The 25,213-nt window shown below is 44.1% G+C and overlaps 1 protein-coding gene across 5 annotated transcripts; it reads right to left on the bottom strand.

Moving 5' to 3' along the window:
* Positions 1-1,614: 1,614 nt before the first annotated feature.
* Positions 1,615-23,726, bottom strand: LOC117432340 (DENN domain-containing protein 2D-like). 5 transcript variants are annotated; one of them, XM_034908274.2, is made up of 17 exons: positions 23,453-23,726; positions 18,156-18,234; positions 16,818-16,907; positions 15,224-15,334; positions 10,765-10,848; positions 10,406-10,516; positions 7,915-8,090; positions 7,467-7,579; positions 6,659-6,728; positions 5,911-5,988; positions 5,040-5,180; positions 4,518-4,666; positions 3,914-4,085; positions 3,588-3,638; positions 2,962-3,043; positions 2,409-2,651; positions 1,615-1,909 (listed from the first exon to the last, which is right to left on the bottom strand). In XM_034908274.2, exons 2-17 carry the CDS (start codon positions 18,223-18,225, stop codon positions 1,845-1,847), a joined length of 1,806 nt encoding a protein of 601 aa, XP_034764165.2. In that variant the 5' UTR covers positions 18,226-18,234; positions 23,453-23,726; the 3' UTR covers positions 1,615-1,844. The 5 variants fall into 5 exon arrangements, with proteins under 5 accessions (XP_034764165.2, XP_034764164.2, XP_058859643.1 ...); XM_034908273.2 differs by lacking the exon at positions 23,453-23,726 and adding an exon at positions 18,555-18,765; XM_059003660.1 differs by lacking the exon at positions 18,156-18,234 and having other exon boundaries at positions 23,453-23,714.
* Between the last annotated feature and the right edge of the window lie 1,487 nt (positions 23,727-25,213).

Raw genomic sequence — 25,213 nt, forward strand, 5'->3', positions numbered from 1 at the left:
TTAAAAAAAAAAATAATAATTTCAAATCCTCAGAGGAGAGAGTCACACATTAAACACGTTTCTGTGCAAGAGCTGGGGTGTAATCAGACATGTGTTTATAAAGCATTGGTAAGCTGGTCAGTGCACCAGGCAGGAAACTGACTATCTGCACAGGCCAGCAGAGTGTCATTTATCCATCACCTTAACTTGAAGCAGTGGGGGAGAACAAGGGAGTTCATGACCTACAAACAGCAAAGCTGCCCTTCAATTCACACAAACCACAGACAGTCAGTTAGTTCTCTGGTTTCCGTCTGTCGTTTTTCCTGCTGGGTAGCGTGGCAACAGCCAGTCGCCCGCGCAGCGAGATGTGTTCGAGTTCTCCAGCCAGCACAGACCTGCATGGCCTCGAACCAAAGACTTGTTTCAGCTTTCCTTCCATCTTTTATTAAACGATTGCACGGGGTGCTGAACGAATCTGAAGCCAACAAGAGTGCCAAGTCTCGGAAAAGTGGTCTTATCACCCCGGCTTTTACCTCCTTACGCTGGCTTCCAGTAAGATTTAATGCTGATTTTAAGATCCTGCTTCTTGCCTAGAAGGTGTTGCATGGTCTTGCTCCATTGAATCTCACTGAATTATTATCTCCATGCATTCCTGGTCATATTTCCTGGTGCATTGCCTTAAGGCTATGAATTGATTTTCAATAGCTGACTGACAACCAAAATGCTTCTTATTCATTTTAAACTAGTCAACTAAATCATATTTGCTCTGCTAAAATTCGTGCATCTCTTTGAGAGGACCTGGTCTTGAAAATGCACTATACAGGCCTCTCCTGTGCACTCATTTTCAGTCACATGGTTATTTGGTTGGATTCATGCCCGGGTTGTGTTAATTACTAACCCAATCCCTAAACAAATCTGAAACTAATAATTAAAGCAATCAGTGCAAGTGGCTTAAACAGTAAGAGCAGACCCAAGTTTCTTACCTGCGTAGATAATTCCTTCTCTTCTAGTGACAGGCTCCCCTGCACAGGAAAAGCACAGCCCAGGTCTTCAGGATGAACTTGCAGTACCAGAAACATGCACTAGATGGCAGCAACGGGGAGTTAAAACGCACACGTTTTGAAGACTCAACATTCAATACCAGAGGTTCCCAGCTCTGGCCCTCAGGGGCTGTTCCAGGCATCAGGTGCCTGCTGAGTCCAGCAATACTCACACAGCTTATACAGGTCGGTTCAGAGCGATTATCACAGCTAGACAGTTTGTATTATAATCAATGGTACTTCAGTACAGGCACCGAACTACCTTCTAAAAGCTGCATGAGACTGCTTAAGAGCACAAGCTGTAATACTGGATATGCAATGATGTAGATGGTATACAAGTTTAAATGAAGCCACGCTGGCCATATCAATTCAATGTAGTTCTTTCTACAGTATATAGCGTCTGCCATTATATCTAACAGTAATTTCAATGTACTGCCGAACCTCACCCTAATCCCCTGCCCACCTCCCAAAGTGACGTTCAGTAAGGGGTTAAACTGAAGAGGAAGATGGAAGAAAAATAAAACAATAAGAGAATGTGTTTCCCTTCACAGGGAGGCAGCATCGCAATACAAAACGAGGCTTTGACAAGACCAGGGAAAATGTAAAACTCTTTACTCTTCTGGGTAGCAATGTACAAGCAATTCCCATCTACAAACACACACACACACACACAGATAAACACCGGCATTTACAGCAGCTTCTCCCGTTTCACTGAATAAAAGTCAGAGTCCTTAGCATCGCATGGATTTCTCCACACACACACACAGAGTCTCTCTCAGTTATTGGGCGAGTCAGTCCAAGAGATGAATGCAAAGATCGTTTATTCTAGTGTTTCTTCTTCTCCTTCTTCATTTTCTCTTTATATTCTGCAATCTTTTTCTGAAAAAATCCTAAAAAATAAAATAATAAATAATATTACACTCTTGCAGATATTTATTCAGAGCAAATCTACTGGACAAGTCCACCCCTATTCAATTCCCCTGATCGGACACGTTTTTAGAAAATATGAAAATGCCGATGGTACTGCGTGAGGAAATGCCCGCGTCTATTTCCTCCATCATCACCAGCCTCTCCTCCGAGTGAAATCAGCATCGGAATGGAACATTTCAAACCAAGAACGGAACTGCTAGCAAGCGAGGAGAGAAGCTCTGTTACCTTTTGCAAGAGACAATGACGTCACTCGTAGGAGACGCAGCGGTTGCAGATGAAGTTCTCACCCAAGAACTCCCATCTGTTCCAACAGCCTTCCCCTGCCAATCACTGCCTTCCAATCTCATTCTAGAATCCTCCCACGATTCCAGCAATGAGGAAAACCACACAGGCAGGCAGAACGGTTCCTAAAAACGTTCCTATAAAAACATAGCTTCCATTACACGTTGCACTGCTCACCTTCCTGTCCTGCTGGCTGCTGCTCTATTTCTTGAATAAATAAATCAAACATCTGTGTCTGGATGAACTTCTTGACAAACTTGCGGGTCGTCTTGGACTCCACTGCTTTGCAGAAGCTTTTCTTCTGGAACTCCCCCCGCCCTCCTTTACTGTTCCTCTTGACGTGGGAGGAGAAGTGTCCCACCGTCTTCACGAAGAACGGAACAAACGCAGCAGACACAATCTTATTCAGCTCCTCAGGCGCTGAGAAAAAAACCAAAATATACATCACGGCATTTAAAAACAGAAACTCAAAACGCTCTTTCTGTGCGGTGTCACCACAATTCACATCGTGTACGTGACGAACCTTCAGCAACTGTGGTGAACGCACTGAGGCATCGTTTCACTTGCATAACCCACACAGCTTGGAATCTGTGACCTCCCGCCCCCACGAACAACATTCAAAACACAGCTGAACCTCCAGAAAACAAAACAAGACTAAAAACACTGAACGCCTTTGTTGATGGTCCAGTATATCCAGGATGGAAATGTGACAAAAGACTTCATGACTTACTGGAGTTCTCTTTCCTGGCACTCAGCGCCTGCAGGATCTCAGTTTGCAGCTTTGGTGGCAGGAGGCTTTTCTCATCACCCAGCTAAATAGACAGTAATTAGTGATTATTCTTCTTGATTTCAGTACTTGTACAATTTGGTTTTTTTTTTTAAATGTCTGTTAACCAAACCTCTCATCTGCATAACATCCTCACAAATCCCTTATTGGTTTTCCTGTTAGTCGTTTTGTTTTACACACCCCGGGTGGAGTCAGTTTTTCCAAGTTCGCTTCCTGTGATATAAATAATATAACCCCCACCCCCAATGCCTACACGTCTCTACTGTCCACAGGAAACCGTTTCAATTTCTTCTGCTGTATCGTCTCCTCTCACCATTTGCTTCCTGTATTTTTCTACAGACAGATGGAAATAAGACTCCCGTTGCACAGCAGTTTGATCTATTCCTGGTTTTACTATCTGTTTAATAAGACAGACCTGTGCTTGTGGCACTACACACTGAAGCTCGTATTAAAACCTGGAATGGGTGAAACAGTTCTGCAAAAAGAGTCATATTTCCAACCCTGAGACTCTATCTAACTGGAACACAGATCGCTGTAGATTCAGAAAGTGAGAGAGTCCAGACACTTACTTTCTGAATGAACGTCTTGTTAGATCCTTCAGATAGATCCACTATTAATATCTTTTAAAAAAAAAAAAAAGAAAGAGAGAGAGAGAGAGAGAGAGGTTTAATTAAACTGTTCATACTGTGCAATTGAGCAGACCAGTCAAAAATAAAACCAACAAGCGTATCACACACATGCCAACCTCCACAAGGAAATGCGTGACAGCGACGGACAGATTCCTCTCAATCTGCACCCTAAAGAACGTCCTTACCAAGTCTCACCGTACGCAGCACCGTTACATGAGAAGAATGAAACAGCACGCAGAGAGATGGCGTGTTCTGTGGTAACTTACGTCGCTGTTGTCCAGCACCTCCTCCAGCAGCTGCTTCTGCACCCCCAGCAGGTAAGGAGTGGGCGCCATGACCACGTCGATCAGGATCTTGGGCACGATGGAGATGAAGGTGTGCTGCCAGATGAAGGGGGTGAGCAGCGCGGCCACAGCGTGGATGCACTGAGACAGGGTGCTGTGGGGGGGGGGGGGGGGGGAAGACACAGGGTCAGTGCCTCCCCTCACTGCACAGAGCAGCGCAGGCCCCGTGTGGAGTCCAAACAGTTCTTACAGCGTTAGCAACATCAAGCGTAATGTACCGCATTCATAAAAGCACTTGCTTTTGTTACAAGCTTTTCAACAAGTTCATTGCATTACTTTTTTGATAGATGGTAGTTTGTACTGAATACAAACAAAAAAGAAGATTACATATGGTACAAAAAGATTTTTCTCAACAATATAAAATGAAGCATTAAGGGAATCCCCTGTTGTCGAGTGGCTATCATTTCCTTCCCATGTTTGTTTGAAGGACATTTGAAGTGAAAAGCAGGGAGACGCTTCCCTGCAGTAGCTGGGTTTATGGGGGGAGACGCATGCGGAGAGCTTTCTCTTCTCTCTGTGAACTCACCTGAGCTCGTCTGCCACGAAGATGATCCTGCGCTCCAGCACCGTGGAGGCGAACACCTGCAGGACCTCCTCATCCTTCAGGCACTTGAAGAGCGTTCTGAAATCCACGTGCTCCAGCAGGGGGTCCAGCGGCCGGGTCAGCTCGATGATCTGGGGCAGGGAGGGAGACACGCACGCGACACTCAGAGAAACAGCAGACAAGCCCAGGTTAGACTACTGCCTGGGTCCCACTCTCAGACCAGAGCAGACGACCCGATCATCGTACAGAAAAACCTTGATCAAAAGACTGTCGAGAGGGACCACTTCAAAAACCAAAAAAGGGAATTACAGCTTGTTTGTTTTACCGAGTAAATTTATTAAGCCTTAGCACTATAATGCTGCAGAACTTGATTGGAAACAGCTGAATTACATTTGGGGATGGCTGCTGGAATGTCAGGGTCTAGCGTGATTTAAACACATTGCTGCGTCTCTGGAGCGCCCCTTCGGGTGCTTCGCTCAGCAATGCCGGTCAGGTGGGACCCACCTCGGTGCCCGAGTCAGGGATGAAGCTCTTGACTTTCACGGTGTGTCCCGGCGCGGGGAACGGAGACTCTCTCAGGCTCTGCATGAACGGGTAAATCATCGCCGGCGCAATCTGACGCCGCTTCTCCACCTCGTCGAAGATCTGGAACCAAAGCACATGCATATATCTATATATATATATAAAATGTTTTGCTCACTTCCCAATGTTTTGTCAAGGGAAAGCGTTAGTTTACTGTTGCAGTAGCACACTGCCAACACCCATTAGAATCAACTGGTCAAACAGAAGCAGTGTGTTGATTTTTTTGGCCCATGTTTTCTTAGAAGGTGTTGCTTTCAGTTTGCAATCTCTCCGGTGTGGAACTGCTGACAATACATGACCTCAGCCCTTCCTCAGAGGATAAGGCGCTAACTCAGGGAAGTTCAAGCAGCGCTGAGGAATATGGAAACCAAAAACAACATCTCAGCAGAGACTGGATACACTGCAGAATTCCCAGGGAATACCAGGAGGTCCGGACTCACAAAGCAGCTCTAGCTAGCTAGCTAAATCCAATTCATTCCATTAAAAATAAATAAATAAATAAATAAATTATCCTTTAATCCTTTAATCATACAGACCTGCCGATTCTACTAAACTTTATCGTTTGATCTTAAAATATTTTTTTTCTGATACCGCTAGAAAAATAAGTGCTGGCAGTGCTTTGTAAAACTGGCCCCTGCTAGAAAAACTGGAACTAAAACCCACAAACACCAAAGCGATTTCACCAGAGCTATTGAATGGTTTATTGTGTCTTATCTTATAGTTCGTTACTGCGATAAAACAGACAGACAGACACAGCAGAGCACGGCTCTCGGCTCGAGGTTCTGCACTGTACCTTTGAGAAGAGTCCGAAGCAGGCCAGCTTGCTGATGATGCAGTATGCTTCAGGAGGGCGGGCTCCTTTCCCATGAGGCTGTGGGGGACCAATAGGAGGCGGCTTAACAAGAGAGGGACGGACTGGGAGGTAGAGGGGCCCCTTAGCAAAGAGAGCTGGGGTCTGGTAGGACCAGCCACCCCCCCCCAGCGCGCAGAGAGCAGGGGGGGGGGAGGGCGTAGAGCTGTCTACTCCTAATATAGGGGCACCAGGCCTGGCTGGGTCACTGCAGAACTGGGTCCTGTTTTCGGAGTCATATTCTGATTTTTTATTATTTTTATTTATCCAAAAAAGTGAAAATTAAAAACACTGCAACAGCCCTCTATGTGACAGTAATAATAATGAAAAGAATACTACTACTAATACTACTACTACTAATAATAATAATAATAATAATAATAATAATAATAATAATAATAATAATAATAATGCCATCTGCACTGTTGGTTAAATATACCACACACCAGGATTACACAAGAAATAAATCAATGTTTGAAATGAACACGATAATAAAGCCCCCTTTCATTTTAAATCCAGCCAGACAAGCTGAATCCCATGACCAAACTACAGCCCTATTTTTTTTTTTTTTTCCCAAATGGATTTCAAATCCTGTTTGTTTCAAAGCAGCAGCAGCAGCGTCCTGGAAGAATAGCCCTTGCTGCTGCCGCTGCAGTGTCCTGTATAGAGCACAGCACAGCACGTGGATTACCAGTAATCTCCTGCAGTACCCATTCCTCCGGCTCCCATCAATTTCAGTCAAGACAAAGGAGAAGGTTTCACTGAAAACACACAGATGTTACAGATGGTAAGCATGCTTTTACTGTGGACTGCATTCCTGATCATTCACCCGTCACATCAAACTTAATCTGATTTAATGATCTTAAACCTGATTTCAAAACTCTGGCAAGATTAATGACAAGCTTAAGAGTGCAGAATGTAGATCATTAAAACAGACCCCTTGTGTTTATATTCCATATAGTTTAAAATACACACACTATATACACACACACACACACACATATATATGAGCAACCTGTTACAATACAGTTTCAGTGCAGTTCTCAAAACATCTGTATTATTTATTTTAAATTTGTATTGGAAACAGACCATATGAGTTATAATTAGATGCGTTGCCCCCAGCTGCTCAGCCGTTGCAGCATGCTACAGTCATGCAGATGTTTGCTGGTACTCCCAAGTGTGATTTAAAAAATGAAAACATAAAACTTCTTGTAAACCACTTCCTTTCCCTATACGATGTGTGAGTGCAGGGTGGGGCTCACAATCCAAGCTGCAAAGTCTCTCTGCTTTGACTAACAAACCTCTCTGACGTTCTCTGACCTAGTTAGTACTTCCAGCGATGCAATTGAAAAGGAACAGTCTAGTGACTAAAGGGCCGGGAGGCAGAGTGGAACTCAACCTCTCAACGGGATTCCTGCATAGCATACAGAGCCACCTGGTGGTCAGATTGTGTCTGAATTGTCCATGCCCCCCTGTGAACAGCGCCCCCTGGTGTGTACCTGCGGTACTCTGTGAGCGGGGCCCAGTTGATTCCCTCTGGGAAGCAGAACAGCGTGATGGCCGTCAGGGTCTTCTCCTCTTCCTCTTTCTGGAAACGCACCATCCCGTCCCGCTGCAGAGACAGGGGGTAGGGGTGTTACACACGGGACACTCCCAGCCCGTACGACTCACGCAATTAAAAACACAAACCGTAATACACTCCACGATGCACAGCGTACGACTGAAAGAAACGCGCGGCGAAACGTTTTGTCATAAGAGTTTGTTATTGGTACAAACCGAAACACATTTAACACTTTCACTGATCAAAACTACGTTCTCTGGACACCCTGCAAAGGGTTAAAAATGTACACTGTTTAATACATGCATTGCAACATCAATAATAAAACCAAAACCAATATATACCATAAGCCCACGCTGCCTTTGCGGTGCAGGGTGCAGGCGGCTCACCTTTGGGAACTGGTATGTGATCTGTGGCTCGTAGCTCTCTCCCTTCTTCTTCACCGTGACGACCACCAGGTACTCGAAGAAGAACTGCCCGCTGGAGTAGCGAGTCTCTCTCTGCTCCATCTCCGCAGGCTTTGATTCGCTGGCCACTTCCAGCACTGGCTGCTCCTTACTGCCTTCTGTACAGAGCACAGGACACAGCTAATCAACACAGCGTCATCCCCCTTCTGTACAGAGCACAGGACACAGCTAATCAACACAGCATCACCCCCTTCTGTACAGAGCACAGGACACAGCTAATCAACACAGCATCACCCCCTTCTGTACAGAGCACAGGACACAGCTAATCAACACAGCATCACCCCCTTCTGTACAGAGCACAGGACACAGCTAATCAACACAGCATCACCCCCTTCTGTACAGAGCACAGGACACAGCTAATCAACACAGCATCACCCCCTTCTGTACAGAGCACAGGACACAGCTAATCAACACAGCATCATCCCCTTCTGTACAGAGCACAGGACACAGCTAATCAACACAGCATCACCCCCTTCTGTACAGAGCACAGGACACAGCTAATCAACACAGCATCCCCGTCGGTCACAAATTTTTATTTTAATTTTAAAACAGCTTGTGTGAACTCTAGAGTTCAAGAAATACGACTCCTATTGCAATAGCAGTTTCACCCACTCCAGGTTTTAATACATGCTTGATTAGTCAAAGTGTTTAATTAACCTGTTCAGGCGAGTTTCTGTTTACAGGTTAGACATTACATTCACACAGCCAGAAACAAACTCTAAGCAACATGTGGCAATGGTACCTGAAGTCAATATACAGTATAAAGTCACAACAGTGAAAACATATAAAAGAATGTAACTATTCAGGAAAAAAAAAACGGAGACTGTTCAAAAGTTGAAAACAGTCATTCCACAATCCACAAGTTTATCTGAACTACTTCCATTCAAACCACAACATGAAGACTTCTTACCTGGTATGAGATCCTGGTTCAAAAAATCAGAATGGCAGCCCCTTTGAAATATAAACCAGCACTTCTACAAGCACGGCACTGTTCAGCTAAAACAACCACATACAGCCTTTCTCTCCAGCCTTACAGCTTGGAGCTTCACAGCACAACTTCCAGTAACTGACTCAAAGTTAGGAAACTCCTCAGAGTGTCGTGTGTGTGACATCATGGAAAAGGGGAATGAAGTTTTATGAACGTTATCCACAGGATTTATGTAATTCAACACGGATTCGAGGCAATGAATGTTGCGCAATTTTCTGAAAATCCACAGACTGTACAGTATGCAATAAAACTGCTTGTCATCCCTGCTCCCCCCGCCCCTTGCTTGTCTGTTACATTATATCTCTTCCAAACAGCTTGCTTAGTCCGGCTGGGCTGTGTGCATTAGGCTGCTGCAAAGTTTGCAAACTCAACCCCCGTTGCCACGGGCAACACGTTGCTACACTTTCTGCTGCTCGGCTCTCCAGCATCATTCCAGAAAACACGCGAAGAATTCAACTTGATTTTTATAAACAGAGGATCTGAACACGGGGTTCAGGACATTGCTTTTACTGTAGTCAGGGTTAACCTGCTTTCCAATACAACAAGCTGCAATTCACAAACCAGAGCGATCACTCACGTGAAAAAAAATAGACCAGCAGACCACATCTATTGCATACCAGGGATGGAAATAAGACTCCTATTGCACAGCAGTTTCACCCCAGGTTATAATATGTGCTTGATTAGCCCCAGTGTATCGGTAACAAGCTCAGGTGTGTGTCTTTTGTCAGCATTGGCACACCCTTCTTAAATCTGTACCTTTGCCAAAGGTAAACACTCCTAATAAAGAGGTGGGTCTTACTTTGAACATATTAAGAACATAAGAAAGTTTACAAACGAGAGGAGGCCATTCAGCCCATCTTGCTTGTTTGGTTGTTAGTAGCTTATTGATCCCAGAATCTCATCAAGCAGCTTCTTGAAGGATCCCAGGGTGTCAGCTTCAACAACATTACTGGGGAGTTGGTTCCAGACCCTCACTAACAAAGACACAGGAAATGAGGTCATAGAACAATCTAGAACTACTTCAGGCTCCTCCCCTTTTGCTGCTACACATTCCTGTTCCACAAAGCCTGTCAGGGCTGCTAGTCTTGACTCTGTAGATACTGGGTTAGAGGAGAGTGTGTTGGTTGCCCGAGCAGAGGCAGACCCATGACTTTGAATTCACAACAGCTATTCTGAGTCTATTGATATTGTCAGACACAAGATACATGCAGCAGCCCCTCAGAACCTTTCAAATCAATGCCACCCCACTCTCCCTCCACACCGTGGTCCCCACAGTCCGTGGAATGCTGTGCTGATGCATCTCAGAGGGGAGAGGTGCCCTTTGCTGTTTTTAGCCGTCCCCACCCAGCACTAACCTATGAAGAGCCACTTCACTTACTGTACATACAGATTGCATTAGAGAAACATAGGTAGGGCGGCACTCACTCTCTCTGGACAGCTTGGAGCGGAACGATGAGAAGAATTTGCTCAACCTGTTGGAGCCTCGCTCGCCCCCCTCCTCCTCCCCCTCCTCCTCGTCACTCGCCTGGGTCCCAGCTGCAGCAGAGAGGGGTTCATTCAGCATGAGCAACATCTTCCACAATTAATAACACCATCGGCTGTATTCAGAAAACTGAAGGGACTGTTTGAAGGAATGTTTTTTGGGGGGTTTTTTTAGGACTTCAAACTTTATTTAATAAATCTAAATAGGCTTTTTAAAAAAAAAAAAAAAAAAAAAAAAAAAATCGATCCTTAACTAATACAAGTTAAATAAGCAGAATGGAATCTGTGCGTGAGTAACTCACAGTGCTCTGGCGTAGACCCCGCGGGACCCTTTCCTTTCGCTTTGCCCTCAATCCGAGCCTCTCCGCTGGGCTTATCACTTTCACCTGCAGGGCAAAGGAAAAATAACTAATTATAACAGAAAATCCTTCTCCGGTTTGGATAGTTTTTGTAAGAATCGTTTCCATTTCACACACTGAAACTAAATTCAATTAGTCGGGGCAGGGTTGCAAGTCTACCCGAGTGCGAGTTTCTAACCCTGTATGAATATCTAACAATTTAAGTAAACGGTTAATGCATTTGATCCCATGTGCCCAGGAGGTACTTTCCCAAACAGGTTTAAGGAAGGTTAATAATGCTTAACAATGAGTTATTATCTTATGCAACTTCCTCATGCTTTTAAATGGAAGGCCCAGTTTCACTTCAGCTGCAGGACTTGTGCAGAACACAAACACCCCAGGTAACTGCAACACACACAGGACTGGCACATGAGACTGAGGAAACACAGGACGCTGTGAGCAGCACCACTGGGGCTTGGGTGCAGAGTTTTATCCAGCAGTTTGTTGATAGATGAAATGGGAGCCGTAATCAGTCCAGCAATGACAGACAAAGAGAAGGAGATGTGATCCCTTTTATTGGACTAACTAAACAATAATTCACCACAAGCTTTCAAGACCTCAAAGGTCTCTTCTTCAGGCGAAAGTGGGAAACCAAGTCCATAGGCACTGGAGGAGAGATCCTAACATAAAACCCTGTCATGCATGAAATATTGAGAATAGCTGGGGGGGGGGGGGGGGGGGTACGATCCCTTGCAGCTGAAGAAAAAAAAAACTTCAACAAAAACAAATATTGACAGCCTGAAGTTTATTACCCGGAATAAATCTCCGGAAAAGCCGGAGAGGAATGGTGACGCAATGGATCCGTTTTGGCACGTGTCAGGCAGGTCAGTGGATAACCTGTGCGAGCCGATTCCCACCATTGGCGTGTCTAAATATGGAAACGTTAGGAAACTGGCACGGTTCTACCAATGAGGCCCCAGGCGCACTGCAGCTGCCCTCGTGCTAACCCCGAGTACGGACACAGAGGCGCTGCATTAGCACCAAAAGTCGTTTGGTTTAGTGATTAACCAAACATTACCTCCACTCTGTGACTAGCTCAAGCAAGCCAAGGGCGTTTGCGCGACCCTTTGCGTCAACAAATCCACTGCCTGAAACGATCCTTTGAGTTTAGTGAATCGGGCAGACAGGTAAACGACACTCGGCCCCTCTGAATCGAGCAGATCTGAATTCTCATTTACTGTGCAGAAAGGGCTCCTGTTAAAATAGGACAGGTAACAGCTTGTTGCGCAGTTACAGTGCAGTATCAAAACACTGTGCCAAACCTCTAAATAGCAACGATTCTTGTTTTTCTTGCCATTAACGCCTGACAACCGAGAGCAGTTCACAACAGAAATGACTTAAAACAGCAGACCTGCCAAACTGGAGCTGACAGACCACAGAGAAGCCACACACTCAACTGCTAACCAAAACCTGGGTCAGTTCATCGAAACTGGAGCCAGTGACCAGTGGAACAACATGCAAAGCATTCTGCTTCATGTTGACACAATTACAGCTGATGAGGGGCAATGGGGTAAACACGGCTTGATTTCATGCGAGTGTAACTGCTTTCACTGCTTCGCGTCCTTGCACAGAACTCTGTATCGGCAATGAATTTGCATACTGAATACAGAACATTATAAAACAATGCAAGCTATGGAAAGAGAGAGATAAGAGAGACGTCATCATAGGCTTATAGTATTGAGATGAACTTCCAAACAGCAACGACAATAATAATAATAATAATAATAATAATAATAATAATAATAATATTTTACAGTTTGGGGTATCAATAGAAATCTAACATCTAGCGTGGTCGGTTTTGCCCAATGTGACAGCACAATTTACAGCACACAAACTTGGAGAACTGTTGGAGCCCCCAGATTAATGATAATCGCAAGAAGGTAGCGTACAAATGTCTGCTATCTTTTTCTCGTTTAGGTAAGAAGCCGAGCAACACTTAGGAGATAGTTTAAAAAGTGGAATAAAAAACCAGCTACCTACACGGGCATGTGCGGCTGGCTATCCAGCGCGGAGATAGCCGAGCGCGGAGCTGCAGCGCTGTGTGTGTGTGAACGTATTGAAAAGCACAACTCACTCTTTGCAGTCGCTTTTTGAATCTGAGCGAGCCCTTTAGGAATCAGTCCGTCTCCCTTCCCCTTATCCCCGTCCATCGTGTTCTTATACCCGCCGCCAGACAGACACGACGCGAGGTTCTTTCGCTTTGTTCGACTCCTTTCCTCAGCAGATTAATTCCATCTTCTTCGGCGTGTCACTGATTTAGCTATCGCGCAGAGCAGTCGGACACCTCGCTGACAGACACTGCACAAAACAGGCAAAAAAAAAAAAAGTGTTCTCCGTGACTTCCTGTATGCGGCTTTCTTTCGCTTTCTGAAATGTGTACGGGGAAAGTTTTTTTCTTCTGTAATTTTTTTTTTTTAGCAATCCAGTTTTCTGGGTTCGTCGGTTTGGTTTGCTATCTGATGTTGTGACCGGAATGACATGGACCCGTGTTTTCACAACCAGCACATCGATAGAGGCACCGCTTCACACACACATATTCAGCACATACACCACCCTGCTAGCACACCCTGCAACTCATAATGAGCACGGGTATGTGGAGAAACGCGGGGCAGGGCTACCTGGCTCAGGTGAACGACAGCAACTATTAGCTGATGTTTTCAAACCTTGCGGCGAGTTTCTACCAGCTGTATTGCGCACTCTTGTGTGAATTCATTAACAACATTCTTTCAGTAACTTCTCCTTTTTGCAATACACACCAGCAGCACAGAGGAGGTTTGTGCACAGTGACAGTTAACTGTAAACCTGTCAAACGGCCGCCGGTTTCCTGTTTTACGCAGGTGATGACGTGAACCATAAAGCTGATCGTACCTGTGTCGCTCTCTTTGCGGTTTCCTCTGTTTTGTCCACAGACTTTTAGCTTTCTTTTGGGGCAACAGCAGCTTTTGCTTAACATGGTTCCCATGGCGTTTACTGAAGTAAGCCCCTTAGCCGACCAGCTGGTTTCTGACTAAACTAAGTAAAAAAGCGGATTTTTAAAGAGATAAAACCCATGTTTAGTCTCACGGCACTGCTATATTAGCTCAAATGATTGGATGTTGTTTTCATTTTCATAAACGGCTGTGAACAGCTGACCTATGAATCAATTAAACCGATTCAATTCAGCACCCTTCCATTTCAATTATAAGCGGTCTCATTAACTGTGCATAATAATATACAACGAGTATACACAGTCCAACTGAAAAGCAAATTATTAATTAAATCATGTATTATCCCTGACTTCGAAAACGCTCGATCAGAAATCTAAGGTATAGCAGAAGTGCCGTAGTCAGACGACGTGGGCAGTGCGGAGTGTTCAATCAGGGTTGTAGAGGGCCCTGGCACTTAACAGGTCAGATTATACGATGAATTACTTAAGGGCTTGGGTTGAGGTTTAATGGGTTCAGTTAAACCATTTAGAACAGGGTTGAATCAAAGACCAGGAGTGGAGGAGCCAACTTTGGCAAACCCAGGGCTGGTGTGTTTTTCAAACACCTTACTTTAATAATTAATTTGCTGCTGGGCGGGTCAACGATCCACAGGAGTCTAAATACATGACCATTTGGTTGCCACATTGCACTGCATAGACGGCAGCTTAATATCTGACGTGCAAGTATCGTTTAATAATAATAATAATAATAATAATAATAAACGTTTGCTGGTTGACTCCCTATGATATTATTTGCATGCAGGTATTGCACCTGGATTCAAAGGTATACCGCACCCTCCTGTATGCTTCTGTAACAGCTGGTAGACAGGTGGACTCGCTCCGCTGCTGTTCTCAAATTTGATTAAACTATCGACTGCTCTGTCTAACTATCAGCTGGCATCCCCTCCCCTCATAAACGAGAATAGTGCAATACGTGACGGATTCCACCAAAATGACCTCTTCCTTTGACCTCTCCTATCAATGCTCTGCGCACTGCACAGGAACACAACATGCAAAGGCAATATTTTAACAGACGGAGCCCCGTTAGGCTTAGACTCCGTGTTTACTAGGATAGACAGTTCAGGATTTTCAGCTCGCACCCCCAGTGCATTCTGGTAAGTGTAGTCCTGTTGTGAAAGGTACCTGAGACAGGTAAAACGTACCAGAATGCATTGCGTGTGAGTTGACAAGCCTGAGCTGGCCCGAGCTGTCCTCGTGCGCATGGAGTTGCGCCCCCCCCCCCCCCCCCCCCCCGTGAAGGAAGTGTCAGTCATACCAAGACACTGGTATCAGAAGAAGCCGCCTCTGTTCAAAATAAATGCATGAAGGTTCCGACAGCAAGCGAAACAGTGGCGCGAAGCAGAGTCAAAGTGAAACTCCACAGACTGTGAAACTCACCCTTTGCTTGTTCCATTCCACCGCCCGCAGAAAACATCCGAATTCCTCTCGCTGCGGCTCCAAGTGCCCTCCCATTGTCTCTGTCTTCAAGCAGTCTGTCTGTCTTCTCCGCTAGAGAGGAACGAGAGGTTTATGTGTTGACCTATCAGACCCTTCATGGGCTAGCTCCTCAGCATCTCTCAGACACGACGTCGGAATACGTCCAACCCGTTCTTTACGCTCCGGACTACTGACCACCCCGAAGGGTCGGATCAAAGCCGGGGGAGGTATTCAGGTACCGCGCTCCCTGTTTCTACAGTTCTGTGACGACACATATCAGGGACTTTTAAATCAAGATTAAAAACCTATTTGTCTGACAAGGCATTTTGGTGTCCTTTTATTATATGCACAGAGCTTTATAAATCCCCATTGTATTGTATTGTATTTGTTATTTGTGTTTAAGATCAGTGCTAAGTACACTATGTAACACAATTTTTGTTCCTGGGTAGTAAGTGTTATTTCCAATTGCTTATGCCTCAAAAGTATAGAAAATGGCTATTATTCCCCACAAACTTTGCTTTTGTGAACATGATGGGAGACTACATCTGGGGGCTGATTCGTGAAAGTGATTTACAGTACAATCGTAAATCTCGAAAAACTACTCACTTCTAAATCTTTTGTAGTCATTTTTGTATTACTTTAGTATAAATACATGTTAATTTGGATTCATATGTTGTTTTTTTCTGACTTTATGTGAACGAAAAGACACAAATTCGCCCGTTTTCTCATTGGAAATAGGTAAATTTCAAAATATCACTGTCCTGGTCACAAAAGCAAAGTTTGTGGGGAATAATAGCCATTTTCTATACTTTTGAGGCATAAGCAATTAGGAAATAACACTTACTACCCAGGAACCAAAAAAAAAAAAATTGTTACACGGTGTTATCAGCTGAATTTATTAGCATGACACGTGCTCATCAAGGAAATCCTTTTGAGGGGGGGGGGGGGGGGGGGGGGACTGAGTGAGTGCAAAAATGTGCAAAAAACAAAATTTTATAATTTGTTGCTAAAAACACATCTCTTTAAAATTCTATTTATGAGTGTGTGCGTGCGTGTGTCTGTCTGTCTGTATGTACGGTTTTATGAGTGTGTGCGTGCGTGCGTGTGTCTGTCTGAATGTACGGGTTTATGAGTGTGTGAGTGCGTATGTGTGTCTATGTATCTATGTATGTTTATTGCTTCATGGTACAGATTCTGTGGCTGTAGTTTAGTATTCAGAGCTGTATGGCTGGGTACACTATGTGTGTTACTTTCACACACAGTGATAATGATCAGAACATGTGCTCTGTTGCTTCCTTCTGAAATGCTGAGGCCTGCACCCTGTTCCTGCTCACTGCCTTCTCTCAATCTGCATTAACTGGATCTTTATCTGGTGCTAGTGAGACTCACAGCAGCAATCCTCGCTATTAGTCAAATATATTTGCATGACATGTGTGTGCCTTTATCTGTGAAAGCCATGCATTTATGTCTGCCACTTCTGAACCTCGCGTCACCTTCTGAAATGTGTGCGTTATGTCGGTGTAAAATCTAGGATGCATCAATGATCAGCACTCACACTTTCTGGGGTCTGATCGAACAGAAGAAAAGCCCCTCGTTCCCCTCGCTCCCAGTCCGCTCCTCACGCCATCTCCCTCGGGGTCCTTATCTGAAAAGAGAGGGCACGCTGTCTTCCATTCTCAAGGTCCACTCCGATAAGGGGGATCCTAAATACCAAATACTAAATACTGTATTTCAACAGGCTGGCGTTTTTCAATTCTCTTAAAAGAAAAAAAAGGCAGAAAATATCACTCTGTGCAGCAAGCAGAAATCCTATTCACTTTATTAAGACAAGCGTGAGCTGGGAAGTCTAAACACTGCAAGGTTAAAGCAGAGGCAGCGCAGCACCTCAGTTTGTTCAGGTGCAGTTAACCCACTTGATCTACCTGTTCCTAGATAAGCTCTGACAGCATAATATAAACCAGAGAGTCTGCAAATATCACCCAGGTAACTGGAACTTACCCACAGACGCTGGCAGGCAGGGATGTCCTTGAAGATCCTGAATAACTATTTTGCAGGGGCACCCTCATTTATTGTACTAAACATGCATTTGTCGTCAGTAGGGATAATTGTTGGTTACAGGGCTGGATAATTTAAGACACATCCTTATGGCTCTACCATTGTACCAACGATTATGTCTTCAGATCTCAAAGTTTCAAGAAAAGCACAGTGAGGAATCTATGAGCTTATCTCAGAGTTTTACTTCACTTTGAAATGTCTTTAAAAAGCAGACAAAAACACATTTTTATAAAACCAGAGCAACACGCAAGTCAACGCTGGTCTATAACTGACCCGTCTTTTGAAAGGAGAACAGAAAAACTGCTGATATTACAAAATGAGAAGCCAACAGCTCACCACAGCTGCCAGCTTCTCCGTTTTGTAATATTTACAATTAAATTTCTCCTTTCAAAAAAATAAAAGACTGGAGTGAAAGCCCAGAGCTTCTGAAGACGAGGCGCAAATCATTTATAATCTGCAGTGTTTAAAACTATTATCAGCCTGTATTTAAGGGCTGTTTGTTTAAAGCCCATTTTAATGAATTAAATACAGGTTTGCCTGTTTGTAAAGGGGGAGTGGAGTTTGAAAGCAATCTCTGACCTTACACACAGTTTACAATGTGAAAATAAAACAGTACGACCAGCATATATAACACCATTCATCCAGCAAGCAAACACTTCACTGATAAGCGTGTGAGACATTCCCACAGCCAAGCTGGTCAACTGATCGCTCTGGAGTCTCACAGCTATTTGCTCCAATGCATCAATAAGCCCTTTGTGTCGGTATATCTGACTGCGTTTGCACCGCGCTTCTGAGAGACTTCTGGGGCAGGAGAGAAGAGAAACTGCAGAGAACTCACTCTTAAGCCGAAGTGACGAAGAAGCCCACTTGAATCTGTGCGGCTGCTCCTTCCGCGCATCCCCATCCATTCTTACACCCTGCAGTTAGAATGACATGACAAACACACAGTGACAGCTTAGCCCGAGGGTCGCAGTGGAATATCTCACAGTCATGGTCAGCGTCGCGCTAAGCTGCGCGATCCCCTTGTATCTGTTTACCATACCCCCCCCCCCCCCCCCCCCCCCAGATTCTGTGCGCTCCGCTTTATCAGAAAGCAGACAGCTTGTTTACAAAACTTACATTCTCCTACAGCAGTTTGAGAAGAACAGACACAACCCACCCACCCCCCACTTCCACCCACTGTGAAGCCACACAGACATGCCCAAGCTGTTCTAGCGCACTGTCCATAAGTGTTTACCGTTACCGCCTCCGTTGATTTCAATGCAATTCCCCGCAATAAACGTCGATTGTGATTCAGTGTTTCAACACCCAGGTGGTCTGTAGTCAATCTCCTGCTCTGAATCCAGTGCAGCATTGCTCGATCGGGTTAGAATAAAGCTGAGAAGCGTGGAAAGACACCCTTATGCACTGCTATGACAAATGATCTAGGATTTGATTCTGATGGTCCGATTCTGGCTTATAATTAGCTTTGCCGTGAGAAATGCAGACGTCGACTTATCTAATTTTGCTTGTTCAAGAACAATGCCGAAACTCAAAAGATGAAAAAAGTGATATTCAAAAAAAAATTAAATAAATAAAGATCTGATTGTGGTTTTTGAGTTGTTTTACTATACAAACAAAAAAATGCCTTTGTTTAAGTAGGTTGTTCAGGGCCACTGCTGTGATCAAAGGGTTAATAACAATACATTTTGAAAAAACTAGGCAAGTTTTTGTTGTCTGACTTGGGCGCGGTGGGATACGAACAAATAATCCCTTCTTCTGATATTTAGCTGACGGTCATGCGAGAACCATCGGAGATAATGGATCTATTACCTGTGTCCCAGAATAAGCTTATGCAAATCACAAAAAAGTTTCAGAAATACATGGAATTGACACCTTTTGCTGGCTGACGAAACTAAACACACCACAAATGCTCACAGACTCATAGTTTCCTGTCATGAATGTTGCAAGTTAACTGGGTTGCATCTGGCCTCGTGCTAGCATTGCATTGCAATTGAAGATTATTTGTCAAGAAAGTACATTTTAAACTCCCCCTCCTTATAAATGACATTCAATACCAAAGGAATTAGCTGTGATTGCGACCAGCATTCGTTTTCTTGCAGAGGAATGCTTGATCATACTAGCCTCGCTCATCTAAGAATATGTTCTGGGACATTTCAGCACTGATAACTCAAGTTTTGCTGGCACGCCAGGGAACTAAACTTAACAGAACAAATACAGCATCAGCCGCTGCCAAGTTCATACGCAAAGCAAACATGCCTTCAGTGAAAGCTGCAGCCCTTCTTTGACCTTTTGACCTGTTTGGATTCCTTCCCTTGAGTGCTTGTTTATTCCAGTGGTCCTTCTTTTTGAGATCAGTAGCCTTGCCCCATGGAAAGAGCTGGGGTGACCCAGGGCCGTTCCCTCTACGTCATGGGAAGTTCTACAGCTATTTATAGAACGCAGGAAGTGTTTTAAATTGAATATTTTTTTTTTATTTCTGTGCCCGTCTTATATCCTTCCTCTGATCTTCATTTGCAGACAAATGTCATTGGTATCCCATTATAATCCCAGTGTGTTATCCTGAAACCCCAGTCAAACCATTAGCAGCCCATAGCATTACCAGCAATGGGAGCACAGTGGATTTGAAACAAATATTGCAAAGTGGTCCTGTTAAAGTCTGATAGTCATATGGTACTGCAACGTGCAAGGCTTCATGTTAAAGAATATCTGGTAGAATTTTGCTCCCAAAGCTTATAATTTGCTACAAGTTGTTTTTTTGCAGTAGCGTTTTGTTGATACCTTGCACTGCAATATGCTTGACCGACCCTGAGTGAACACGTACAGAATTATTTTATTTTAATTATGAATATCTTTCGTATAGTGGGAAATGACTGCTTATACTATTAGAAATAAATCAAATACTTTCTGATTTAAATACACTAGGTGATCACTAATAACACAATGCTGGTTGGATTGTGTGATATTCTGTCAGTGCAGCTGTGCTGAGATTGTGATCTGTGTTCCAGTAACCTCTGCCCCCCCGCTCCGCTACCCCTGGGATTGCTGTCGATGGATGAAGAGCCCTCAGGACTCAAGCAGGAGGATCTGCCAGAGCCTTTACTAGCCCTCCGAGAGCCTTGTGGTTTTCAACACAGCCTGGATACATTCCAGGGAAAACCATGGGAAGAGGTTAGGCTTTAAAACCCTGCTCATAAAAATACTTACTATAGCTTTACTAGAGTTTTACAGGCTTTTATTTGAAATTCGACTCAGTTAAAGAGATCAAGCCACCACACGATAAATCCCCTTCCTGTGCCGCAGGTATTAGGACCCCACATGTTGAGCCTCACACTCACAGGAATATTGGTTCCTAGCCAGACTTTACAGCGTCCTTTCAGAGCAGGAAAATCCATGGATTGTATAGCTCCGGAGCTGTGCAGTGTATTAATTGTACTAGCCTGTATCAATATACCATATATTATATATGGTATATATCTAAGCAGATCCCCATAGATGGAATCATACACCATTGCAATACGTTGCCCTGCATCAATTCTCTATCTCAACAGACACCCGCCTATCTATTCTATATACTGTATATATGGTCATCTGTCTATTCTATATCGACAGGGGGCAGGTTTCTCTTAGTGATGTGACACCATCCTTTTGATATAAAAGTTTCAGTGTAGCAGTAACAGCTCTCCATGATTTCTATTTGCAATCACTGAGCCTTCAGCCTGGCTCAGTAACACGCGGTACCGCAGGGTAATTATTCATCAGCGGTTTTGTATCCAGGAGCTGAGATAAGAAAGTTGAGAGGGTGTTAACGCTGGAATGGCGCTGGCTCGCTGACACATTTTTACAAGCCTCGGCCTGAATTTAGCCCGCAAAGCGCGGAAAGTTATGCATCAGTACATTTTTGGCAGCATTCCGTTTCAGCTTCAGAAGAATAGAAAAGTTCACACAACCCAGGCCTTACAAGGAATTAGAAACTGCCGGTGTTGTGCCAAACCGTGTCTTCGGAAGAAAACTGTCTCGTTTGTTAACGGCGCGCATGCGAATTAATTTGCGCATGCCCAGTCCATTTCAGTGGTTTTGCTCTGAACGTATTCAGCACATCTTTCTTTCTTGTTTAAGAACCTGTTGCGGAGTATCGCAACCTTCATAGATCTTAACTTTAAATCTGTTGCACAAAAGCTTTTTAAAATAAAATATATATTTCTAAAAAAGGGTCAGTGAGAACTATTTTTGCATCCTCAGCCCGTGATTCCACACCTTATGTTCTGCAGCGCTACTGTAGTAAATGCACTACTAGCAGGACTTCAATGATCTTCAAAAAACAAACAATGTAAAACAATGAAAATATCAAATCAGCACGGTTATACAATATGCTGCACATTATCACTTTATTATTACAATTGTGCGGGAGACAGTATTTGGCACCACATCCTGCCAATAGACACTATTTGGCAGAGACAGTATTTGGCGGCACACCTGGATGGAAACGCCAGCGTCTGTAACGTAATAAGAAAGGGATTGATTGATCGAACCCCTGTCTCCACTTGCAAAAACCAGCCACTGCCTGTTTTAAACACCTTGGCTCTGTACAGAGAATAGTTTGTTTCTAAACGCTGCGCTAAGGAGACCATATGGCTCCTCAGTTTGGGACAGTTCAGGCTTTGCAACTCACACCCCAATGCATTCTGGTACGTTTTACCTGTCAACCCAATGCATTCTGGTACGTTTTACCTGTCTCAGGTACCATTCTTTCCTTTAAGAGAAGCAGGACTACGCTTACCAGAATGCACTGGGTTTTGAGTTGAAAAGCCTGAACTGTCCCAAACTGTTCCTCTGAACACAGAGCCATGTGGTCACCTTCAGTAAAGCTGAAACTCAGATGACGGTAAACAGCCCCCCTGCAGTTTAGACTGGCTCCTGGCTCCATGTTATGTTTTTAGATTCATATTTTTATATATTTTAGTTTTTTCTTCTATTTATATTTATTTTGTACATATTGCATATATGTGTTTATATTTTTATTGCCTGTAAAATACTTTTATATTGTAATTTCTGTAAGTCGCTTTGGATAAAAGCGTCTGTTAAATAATGAAATAATAATAATATGTCTCTTTCTTTCTTTCTTTCTTTCTTTCTTTCTTTCTTTCTTTCTTTCTTTCTTTCTTTTTAATGACACGGCTGTGCTTATCAGAATAGACAGGAATTCCCAGAGCTGATCAGCTGGCTATGATCATCCACGCATCATAATGTCAAAATGCCCTCCCAGACAGTCCATCCATTGTACAGCGCAGTGGGTGTTAGTATAGATGCATGAGAGCTCTGAGATCTGATTCAATCACACACTATAAAAACACATCTCCCCATATCTGATATGAGCCAGCTTCCTAACCCATCTCTAGCGGCCTGATTCAGTGCTGCTGCGGACGGCTTACTGATGCAGCGGTGGGAGGTTATAACTGACACATTTGATATGTGTAATATGTGCAGGAGGTAAAACAGGGATTCATAAAGAGCGGGTGGTTCTGTTTTATTGCACATGGTGTCTGTTATACTGGTACTTTACGATGGGTGTGATAAGTGTTGTTTTACAAGGGCTTCCCGGAATGAATAATCTACCCTTGCAGCTCGTTTGAAGGGGGGTTTCAAGTAGGGAGTGGCTGGGACCAGCTAACACATTGTCTCCAGACTCTCAGGCCTCATGCTAAACTCTGAAGTGAAAGTAAAGCCCTTTTCAATTACGACATGTTGGAATTCTAGAAGGATAGCGATGGTAAAAGCATAGCAGAGTGAGGCATAGTGAAATCATAGCAGAAACGTAGTAACATGCATGGAAGATCTGCCAACCACAGGAAAGCATGTAGTTGGGTAGGCGGGGGACACTGCAAAATCAGCCTGCAGTTTTACAGTGGAAAAGTTTTGCAGCTTTGCAGTAGGTATTATGATGACACACATGATCATATTTGTGGTCCTGAGGCCTGATTATAATATGCATGTGAAGATCCTGTACACTTTCAGAGCTGGTAGAGGAAGCCACTGTAAACAGTGCCATTGCCCCTCCCCTTTTAACATGCATTAAACTCACACATGTTAATATATAAGAAGCATTCAAACCCCAATACCATAATATGCACTTACCTGGTCAGTCAGTCTGTAGTTCGTTTCAGTAGCTATTTCCCATCTAGTATCGGCATAGCCTGCGGATTCAATCTGAGAGGCACTATCTGTAATGGACTTTAGACTTTAGTAACAAAGTCTTTCTGTGTGCAATTTCCTGAAAGCAGAACCTATTGCTTAAGCTGACTCTCTGTTCTGTGAGGCAGCATACTGATTGATATAAATACTGATTTCTATCATTACTGACAGTCCTCATGCTAATACACAGATATTATTAGTTTGAGAGTTGTCAGCGATGTGGAGAAGCCACATTTTATTAAATGATTCAGCTTTGATGAACTCCAGTGATTAAAAATCTGGTCGCGGTTCTGTGAACAGGGTCAGGTGTTTCAGCCAGTTCCTGTCACATTACTGCTTACACAACGTGGCATTCTGTTACAGGAAGTGACACCTACATCGTTTTAGTTTCCTGTAAGCAGAACATTATATGTCTGCAATGTAGTGTATACTGACTGGCCCTTCAGCATTCTACACCTAGTGGATGTAATGAATCAGTAATTCCTGCCACGTGGAACTCATGTATCACATCAGTTGGGGTGTGTGTGCTGGGGGACAGGTCAATGGTTACACTCTGGTATACCAACTGTACGTCAGCATGGTAAATAGTGATCTAAGCTGAAACAATGAGAGTCATACAGAACACACCTATAGGAGGATCAACAGGCTGGTGACAGGATGGATTCCTTTGAATTCCGTGCCCTTTAAATACAGTATAACTCGCACATCACACTTTCAACACTCTGCAGTGCGTCCTGGAAATAAACACACTCATTGCTTAGATGAAGCGTCGTTTAAGGGATTTAGAGTTTGTTATAGGTCAACAGAGTGACAGCCAGGGCTTCGCTCGTTTCCTGTGCTGTTCTGTACGCAGAACTGCTGCTCAGCGCCCTGCATTGTTTAGATTCTTCTTGTCTTGAATAGCAGCAAAAAGATTTGGGGGTCATCCATGCAAATAAGCTTTAGACACACACGGCATGCATGCACTCACACAAGCACACACACACACACACGCACACACACACGCTGTCAAGGCACAGTGAACAGCAATTGTACCCCCACTTCCGTCTGGATTAGTGCAGCTGCCTCTAATAGTCCACATGATTACTCCTAATGTTACTGGTGCTTTCTGGAACCCTCCTGTTGCAACGTGCCTGGGAGAGCATTGTAATCAGGGTGAGTCATGAAAGTGAAAGTGTTTCTCATGGCTGACAGCCTTGTGGTAAATTGCAGGAGGCCGTTGAGGAACGCTCCAGCCCCCTTTCTGAACTGCTTCGCACCAGAGCTTCTGAAAGGTCACCCCAGCCACCACAGTCATGAGGGGCCAGCGCTGTGCTCAGGGCAGGAGGAGCCGGAACAGCTCCTTCTCAGAAACTCAGGGGGGGTGGAACAGTGAGAAGAGAAGAAAAGAAAAGAAGCCTCCTCTGCCATCGTGTCAGGTTGCATGAGATAAGGGCAGGTGTTGTGTGGCACTGTCACACGCGGAGAAGAGAATCTAGAACACCCCGGAACACTGTGCCGCAAATCACAGGGAACAATGGTATCAGGCTGGGGAGGAATAGGGAAGCGTGCTTTTTGTGGTAAAATCAGACTAGGTACAGGTTCAAAGTGTCAAAAAAAAATACAGTTTAGAACAGGGTTGGAACAAAGACCAGGAGTGGAGCAGCCAACTTTGAACATTCCTGATCCACACCTTTTCCCTTCTGTTTCAAAGAACGTTAAGTG

Source organism: Acipenser ruthenus, chromosome 29 (assembly GCF_902713425.1).
Source record: "Acipenser ruthenus chromosome 29, fAciRut3.2 maternal haplotype, whole genome shotgun sequence".
Lineage (NCBI taxonomy): Eukaryota > Metazoa > Chordata > Actinopteri > Acipenseriformes > Acipenseridae > Acipenser > Acipenser ruthenus.

Coding starts and splice junctions, on each gene's coding strand:
- LOC117432340 (XM_034908273.2), bottom strand. CDS start 18,671: ATGCTGCACTGGATTCAGAGCAGGAGATTGACTACAGACCACCTGGGT. Junction 15,335..16,817: donor TCGATCAGACCCCAGAAAGT/GTGAGTGCTGAT, acceptor GTTCCTCTCTAG/CGGAGAAGACAGACAGACTG. Junction 2,652..2,961: donor TGCCAGGAAAGAGAACTCCA/GTAAGTCATGAA, acceptor TTTTTTTCTCAG/CGCCTGAGGAGCTGAATAAG.